The sequence below is a fragment of the Phaethon lepturus genome, unplaced genomic scaffold (assembly GCF_000687285.1).
Source record: "Phaethon lepturus isolate BGI_N335 unplaced genomic scaffold, ASM68728v1 scaffold46787, whole genome shotgun sequence".
Taxonomy (NCBI): Eukaryota; Metazoa; Chordata; class Aves; order Phaethontiformes; family Phaethontidae; genus Phaethon; species Phaethon lepturus.
The window spans coordinates 7,501-15,761 of record NW_010553471.1 but is presented as its reverse complement, the minus strand read 5'-3'; the positions used below and the strand labels follow the sequence as shown (position 1 = coordinate 15,761).

Sequence of the window (8,261 nt, the reverse complement as noted above, 5' to 3'; positions counted from 1 at the left end):
CCCCCGTCACCGGCGGTGCAAGGCGCACGCTCTGAGCTGCGCCGCACAGCAGCGCCTGCACGGTCGCCCAGCGCTTGCCGTCACACCGTGGCCGCGGAAACAACCTTGGCAAAGACAGTGTTAGGTTTTGAGCGGCTCCATTAATTTTGGGATAAAGAACAGGGAAGAAACTCCTCACGCAGCAGGAAAGCTGCGTTAAGGAACCACAGGTGGCCTCTCGTAGTGCACTTTAAGTTGCTGTGTGCCATGTAAAACTGGGAAGTAGGCAGCAAAATAAATCAGGAGGCACAATCTTGGGTTCTGGTGACCTAAGAAGTATTTTCAAGGTCTATGATTCAGCAAAAGGAAAAATAAATAAATAAAGCGGGGGAATAAAGAGGCAACGGTCATCAGGAAGTGTGGGTCTGAAAATAGCAGCCAAAGTGTCACCTCGATCCACTCCAACAAAGACTTTGGCAACAGTGACAAGCTGCCAGGTGACATCGCCCTGCTATTTTGGGTCCGCGTCATTACGCTGCGTGGTGAGCCCCACTGGAGCGTCTCCCAGCGCCGACTGCTCAGCACAGGCGGGGAAACCAGCGCCAGCCTGCCAAAGGAACTTCCGAAACAGGGACGGCTTTTGAAATTAGAGATTCATGCATCTTGCAAGAAGGATGCTTTCCTGTGGATTCAAATATAGATAGGAGCAGATGGAAAAGAATTATTATATCATCCGCCCGGCAGTAGCTACGTTCCTTCCCAGCGCTGTGCAACATTTGTCCAGGCTGAGCACGTACAGACCTCCCTTCGTGCCTTCTGCTGCTCCTCTCCAGTCACCCATCAGCTCATTATCCCGTATTAGACCAGCGCAGATACTCAATATAAACAATACCAAGAACGAGATAATGACGCAGAAAGAGGAAAAAACTGCTAACTAGGAGAAAAGCTGATCCATAACAGCTTCGTTGACGTCCTCTGCCCCCAAAGAAGATGCTCCGGACACTCGTGCACAGCCAGGCGCTGCCCAGAGAGCTGGGCAAGGCGCCAGCAGAGCTTAGCCTGACTCATAGGGCACGCACACTAGTTTTAAGGCTAGCGGATAAGAAATACACCTAGTACATTAGAAGCAGCTATTTTACTGTAATTAGTGCTTTAAAAAAAAACAACTACAAAATAACATTATTTGCATTGTCATAAGCAAAACTCTAAATTGCTCTCTGTAAATGGAGACCGTGGCACTTGTGCTGCTAGGAGGAAGGGAGTTGTAGTCACATTTGATTCAAATCATTAATGGTTTGTTCATTCAAACGACTCCATTAAAACTGGTGGGTTTGCTTTTACAAGGACAACATGATCACTGCAGAGACCTTTGTCACCCTCAAGAAGACTCCAGAACTGTGTAGTGATGGGTCCTGACAAACAGCAGTTATTCCTAGACAAAACCAGGTAGTTAAGGTTGATAACGGTTGCAAGGATTTGCCACACACCCCCAATTTCCTAATGACACTAAAAGTAAGCCTTTCAGTCTCACAGAACCACATGGTTACGTTTAAATTTATATGATGCCCAAACTTGTTAAAATATAAAAAATACTGTGCCTGATTCATCCCCACTCCAGTAATTTGAATTCTGTCTCATTACACAGCCAGCACACAATTGTAATTAAAGCACTGTAGACTGTTTATGGTTTCATTAATATTTTTTAAAGGTAGTTTTTTGTGCCTGGAGTTGTGGGGTGGTTTTTGTTTTGTTGTTTGGTGGTTTGTTGTTGGTTTTTTTGTTTGTTTTTTTTTTTTAAATTAGCATTCTTGTGCTCTCTTCTTCTGTGCGTTCTTGTGCCTGGTTGGTACCAAATACCCAATTCCTCCTGAAGGCAGTGGGAGCTCAGTGCCATCGTGCAAGGCGATAGGCATCCGCAGCCACCCAACAATTTCAAAAGCAAGATTTACTCCTAACACCTCCTGTAAGAGACTTCATCTCTAAAGAGAGAAGTGTTGTATGATCTGAAATTTAGAACCCAAAGCAGGGGGCAGGGAAGGAAAGGGTGAGATCCTCAGATAACGCACACTTCTAAATTCCAAAGCTACAAGACTGTGCCAGCTGCATCAAGAGATAGGGTGCAATAGTTTTAATAGAGCAAAAAGGATGATGAGGTGCTACAGAGGTGCAGTGAAATAATTTACAAAGCAACTAAATTTGTGGTGCATAAAGCAACCCCGCTCTGAAGTCTCACTGACCTGAACATGCGCATTGTCTCCCTTGTTTTCTTTTCCTTAAACCAGAGATAAAAAATGAGACCAATAAATTGTTTCCCACTATAATATGCAAGGACTGAAAAAGCCTAACCGGCAGGCGTTAACACAACTGGGAGTTTGTGTTCTCAGAAACCAGGAGGGAAGACTTCAGACAGGCTTTTCTCCAGGGTCAGTCTCCTCCACTGACTCAGAGCTTGCTTCTATTTGCTTTTTCCTATCTGAACTCCAGATCCACTGATTATCTTTCTTGTTCTGTCTAAAAATAAGTCAAACATCTCCGTTTGCCTGCCTAAATAGCCCAGTGCTGTAATTTCTCGCCTTCTGAAATTACAGTTCAAAACTCGCTTTTGATTTTTTTTTCCTCCCCTCCCATTACCAGCTCTTTAGACCCTGGCATACATGGCACACTGCTTCCTGCCTGCTTCTTTCTAACTGGGTTCAGATTAATTAACAAGAAATACATTTTTCTTGATTACAAAGCTAAAGCCCTTCTTTCTTCACAAGTTAAAAACAAGACGATAGATCTTTTCTGGATGGCGGTTTTGATGTTACAAAACGAGTATTCGATCTGCATGGTGGATAATGGAAATTTTAATACCTATTAAATGAATTGTTTTCATGTTGGACTGAGTCATGATTCGGGTTTTTGTTTTGGGAGGTTGTTTTCCATGGAAGTGAAGGAGGACTTGGAAGCTAACAGTGAAACCAGACATCAACTGCACCAGTCCCAGTGTATATGCTTAAAAAAACCCACAACAACAAGAGGTCTTGCTCCAGAGAGCATAGATGTGGCAAAGTCAAGCTAGCGAGTAAGTGAAATGATGTCAATCTCCATTTTACAGATTAAAAGTGAAGAGCCCCTGGTGTCAGATCCAGCATCTGCTACAGCATCTTGGGGACCCCACCTGGTGATGGGACTCAGGACTGGAAATGTGCAGCCATGCACTGGCTGCCTGCCTGCAAAAAATACGTGTTGGCCCCTTCTCCTAGCTTTCACAAGGCTATTAAAGCATTTCCAACTCATTACTTACAGCATACCGAGAATTAGACACCCTGGGACAGTCTGGAGGAGCGCTACGCATCCTGCGTTACCCACATTCAGCGTCCTCAGTGTGGTTTGCACTTACATGTATCCCAACAACATCACTTTCAGATTTATCAGAAGCAGACAAGGTTTCTCAGCAAAGCTTCAGCTGGAAAACCCAAGCTCACGCTGAATTCTGCAACTCAGGGAGAGATTAACTTGAGTAGAAGGAAAAAAAAGAAAAAGATGCATGTGGAGGATATACACCTCTCCCCAGTACTTCTACTACAAATACAAGCTTTCCGTCTCAGCATTTTTCAGCACCATTGCTCTTTCCATAAACCCTCGACTGGCACGACAGCACACGCTGCCTGACAAGTGCCAATTCAAGTGTTCATGCTTCAGACTTGACTACATACAGTGTTTTAATTAAGTAACCTGCTCTCTGGAGCTCACGGAAAGCTCATTTGGAAAATAACACTGACAGCAAATTTGTCACCTACGGGGAGAGCTGGGAGTTTTCGCCCAGTTCAATACTTAACCATCTTAAACTGTTCGTTGGCAGGATTCCCTTAACCCTCATACAGTTCATCTGGTTTTGCCTCTCCAAACCGTAACCCGTGCTCCTGGGCCGGACGGCTGCAGAGTCCTTCCTGCCCTTGCCCCAGAGGTGGGACCCTGCGCCCCAGGCTGTATATGCAATCATTTCAGCAGGTCACTGGCAGTCATGCTCCATCCATGCTCACACTGCTAGACCCCCTCAAAACCTTTGGAAGAGGCAGGACGTTCCTCCACACCTCTCTTGCTGAGATTTGCCTTCTTTCTTAACCAAGACTCGAATGATTTCTGTTTTAGATGGAGAATATCCCTAAAGCCACGCTGTTTAGTCTCTACATGCTACACCTCCCAAGGAGGGAGCTGTAGCAAGCACCTAGTGGCATATCTGAGAACATCTGCAGGATAAGCCCCGGGAAGGTTTCAACATGATGAACATCCTGAACTAACCAAAGATGACTAGTGTGTATGAAATCCTATAAAAGGGTCTATCGATTGCAGTGTGCATCAACAGCAGTGCTGCCTATGTCTTCTCAGCAGTCAATCGTATTTGCAAAAACAAAAACAGTAAGTGGAGAAGTTGCAGAGGAGAAGTAAAGAAGGAAGCTGATGGAAAAGGTAAACCGTAGCAGCTGGAAATGCTTAAAGTCACAGATTTTGGAAAGAAAATAAAAAACCCCGTGTCCTCCCAAGGGATCCAGCTTCACATCCTTCAGTAGTGAAAAAACAAACACCTTAAGACTCTACTGTAGGGAACAAAGAAGGAATAAGGAGCTGCCAATCCTCCCTGACCCTCACCATGCTTTGTCCCAGCTCGTGTCTGCACAACACTGGTATTATCTATCACTTTCAAACATACTGCCCATCTCCTGCATTTTTGTAATACTATCCCCTGGCATGTCAAGTACTACCTTTTGTCTGTTTTTTCTCCTCATCTCAATTTGACGTACCAGCATAATTTCTTTCTATAACAACGGCACATTTTATAATGAAAAAGACCCCCTCAACCACTGAGTTAAGTTGCTATTGAATCTTTTTCTCTGCTATAGCACAAGACTCATTTGAAAAAGTGAGTCATTCAAATGATTTAGTCTTACACATTTATGAAAATTACAAAACGTCTCTCACATGGTGTAGGAAGAGTAATAAAACCACACTGCACCCAGAGGCACAAAACAACTCAGCTACCTGCCAGTCAATCCACTGGGAGCTGTGCTTCCCTTCTGCACCCCTCCCACGGTGTCAGCTTGCCTTCTGAGCTTGTTAACAAGCCCTGCAAACCTGTTTTTGCAGGCTCAGTCTCTTCTACACAGTCCTTTCACACCTATCCAGTCCTAGCTGTGGCAGTGAAGTTACTGCCAATTTACACTGGACTGCTCTGCGCAAAGAAGCAGATGCTCCATGACTCATGCAGTGCTTACAGACCCAAGTTATGGATAACAGCACGATAATTAACAATACCAAATGTCATCTCTAAAATTCAAACATGCAGATGTTAAAGCCCATGGCATAGGACCATGTTAATTTAGGAGGCAGTGTTTGCTCCTATGAGCAGCCCTTTAATCAATACCTTGTAATCCTCCAGTGCTGTTGACAAGAGCATGGTTTCCCCTGTAGACCATGAAGATGTAACCCACACAGGACTCCTCTGCACACTGCAGCAGGAAAGAAGGTAACAAACTCCTACCCTGCAGACAACATGGGAAATCAAATACCATCTACAAAGAACTGAATGCAAGGCAATAAAAAAAAAGTGAAAGTAAGAGATGCTGATTTTCATCTATTGTTTGGATGATTTTCAGTGACTTCTGCATGTCAGAAAGGGTCAAACATTCAGACTAGACAACTAACTCTGCCCTTGAAAAAAAACAAAGTAGGAAAAAATAATGACCACTGTCAGCACTGCTAAGAGTTAAATGTCCCCAAGCAAACTGTCCTAGTCCAGCTAAGAGATGTGGTAAAAGTCAAACTGTAATAAGCTGTAAAAAGGCTGCAGTGGTACTCAGTGGCCCTTCCCTAAATGGGCTTCAAAGTGCTCCCAAGCAGAGGTATTCCACATGACTAAAGCACTGCTTTAGCTGTCACCTAGAAATGCCAGGGGATTTGGGCATTACAAGTAAAAACCTAAGATGCAGGAGGAACGGAAACTGGAATTTTCCCCATGGTGATAAGGTCAGAATTGCCACAGAATCTGTGTTTTCCATAGCCAGGCAGGACATTGTATTATCCCCTCTGGAAGGCTGCTCCTCCAGCAGCCACGAGCTCAGGAATGCAAAGGGCTGAGTGCCATCTACTGGGCTGCTTTTCCAGCTCCTTCCAGCTGCACCAGATTCCCTGACATCTTGCAAGTGCAGGCAGCCCTGCTCTTCTTAGACTGCCACCTCCGGCACAATCAGCCAGTAAGATGACACAGCAAAAAATACTTCAGTCGTAGGTTAGCTGTGAGTCCTTACAAAGAGCCTGGCAAGTTGTGAAGGGGCTCTGAACTGAGCAGCGATGTGACTGATGAGAAGGGACTGCTCCAGCTGCACAGCAGTCCAGGCACCAGCCCAGCTCAGAGCAGGGACCTGCAAACCGGAGTAGTTCCACAAGAGGCACCTCTGCATGTGGCCTGGACCACTGTGGGTGTCCACACTGAAAACACTTAGTCAGTGAATATTAGACAGTGACCACTATAATGCTGGTTATATGCCAACTGGCAAACAGAGTAAAAGGGAAGCAGCAGCTCAGGTTCTCTGGATTTTCAGATGCTGGAATGCTGTGCCCCACCCTACTGTGGCTATCTGAGCAGTACAAATCACGTTTTATTGCCTGCTACATGCTCCACATATAGGAGCGCAGTGTCACAACTGAGGAGGTCAAGTATCTAAAGCTAGCCGGAGAGACAGACCTTGGAAGAAAAGCCAAAAGCAGTGTCCCAGAAGCCCTGAAGGGGCTTCACAAAACCTCCAAGTTTGCAGGTGCTATAAAATAAAATTAAAAAACCCCACACCTGAAATTTAGTTGGACAAACAGGCAGAGTAAAAAAAGTTAGTAGAAAAGATTTATTGCTTAAAACTGTGTCTGGTTATGTGAATGGCAAGTAGGAGGTTCCCACCAGATCAGTCTGCCAGCTCATCTCTCACCAGCACAGGGAATCGCTTGCCTCCTTCACAGAGCTGCGTGTAGATCGCCCGATACAGCTGAGCTGCAGAGGCCTCTGGGTAGAGCCTGGACTCCAGGACAGGCAGGAGTTCTGCCATCATGACCTGGGCAAGAGCAAAGGAGACACGTCACCAGAGCCAGCATGCACTCTCAGGATTCCATGAAGTGAAGCGGCTGCATAACAACTGAAATCTAACCAGAGCCAATATGACTAATAACATGCTAATTGATAGACAGATGCTTTCTTTTGTCATGTTTAACAAAGGCAGAGTTGTTCATCCTCTCGCTTATGAGGTACACCAGCAGCCACCCAGCATTCCTAAAGCAGTGACAGTTCCTCTGTGGAAAGATGGCCCAGCACTGGGCTGAGATCAGCACTGTGCGAGAAGCTGAAGCTGATGTTGGTTCAGCTCTGCAACCACACAGTGAAGTGCTTATTCACCCAATGGTAAGTTCAACCCTTCACTTATGACTGTTCTGTCACCTCCCAGTTGGGTCACATTAATCCAAGACAGACAGGCAAACAGTCAACTCCATCCAGCCTAAGCAGAACAAAGCTGCACGCCTCCCCAGCAGCACAGGCTACAGGGGATGCTAAAGCTGTCCAACGTTCCCCAGCCTGGCCTCTGGTTTATTAAACCTAGCTTGTGATCGCAGCCCATGCTCTCAAACAACCCAGTGGTCTGTCACAGCGTAATTAACAGCACAAAACTCTGGGATTATGACTGTGACTGGCAACTCAGGCACAGGTGAGCTGACAGTCAAAGGACAAAAGTTAGCCTTTAGTGCCCCATTCTTAAATTAATGCTCAGAAATTCTGCCTGGGATTTTTTTTTTTTTTTCCAGCTGGCATCAGCTAATGAAGTCTGAGCAGTCTGCACATTAAAAACCCACACAGCCTACTGTACACATTGCCTTCCCAGGAGAAGAGTGGACAATCAACTGCATGCGTCAGTCACCTCCCTCAAAGCATTTTTCAGCAGTGGAAACAAAGGAAGATCTAAACAGAATAGAGTACCGGGCATCTGCAGGGAGTGCCCTTCCCTTTTCTCCATAAATCTCTGCACAGGGACAGGGAAACAGGACACAGTTGCTAATCTCTGGGAAGAGTAAAGAGTTGCAAACATGAAAGCTACCCAAGAAGAGAGCTGGCACATGAAAGAGCGCTACACTGCTCCACTTCCTAAGAGAAAGCCCCTTCTCTTCCACCTGCCTGGTCTGCTCCTGATGCATAAGAATAGAAGAAACAGGCCTTCACCATCAAAGACAGGCTAAGAGCTACCAGGACTTTCTACGATTCTCGG

The 8,261-nt window shown here is 45.6% G+C and overlaps 1 protein-coding gene across 1 annotated transcript in view; it reads right to left on the bottom strand.

Moving 5' to 3' along the window:
* Positions 1–6,850: 6,850 nt before the first annotated feature.
* Positions 6,851–8,261, bottom strand: part of LOC104624235 (chromosome unknown open reading frame, human C16orf59) — a 3,554-nt gene continuing 2,143 nt past the window's right edge. The window contains exon 4 of the mRNA XM_010291544.1: positions 6,851–7,061. Within this exon, the coding sequence (XP_010289846.1) occupies positions 6,915–7,061 (147 nt within the window). The 3' untranslated portion in view covers positions 6,851–6,914. The remainder of the gene's footprint in view (positions 7,062–8,261) is intronic.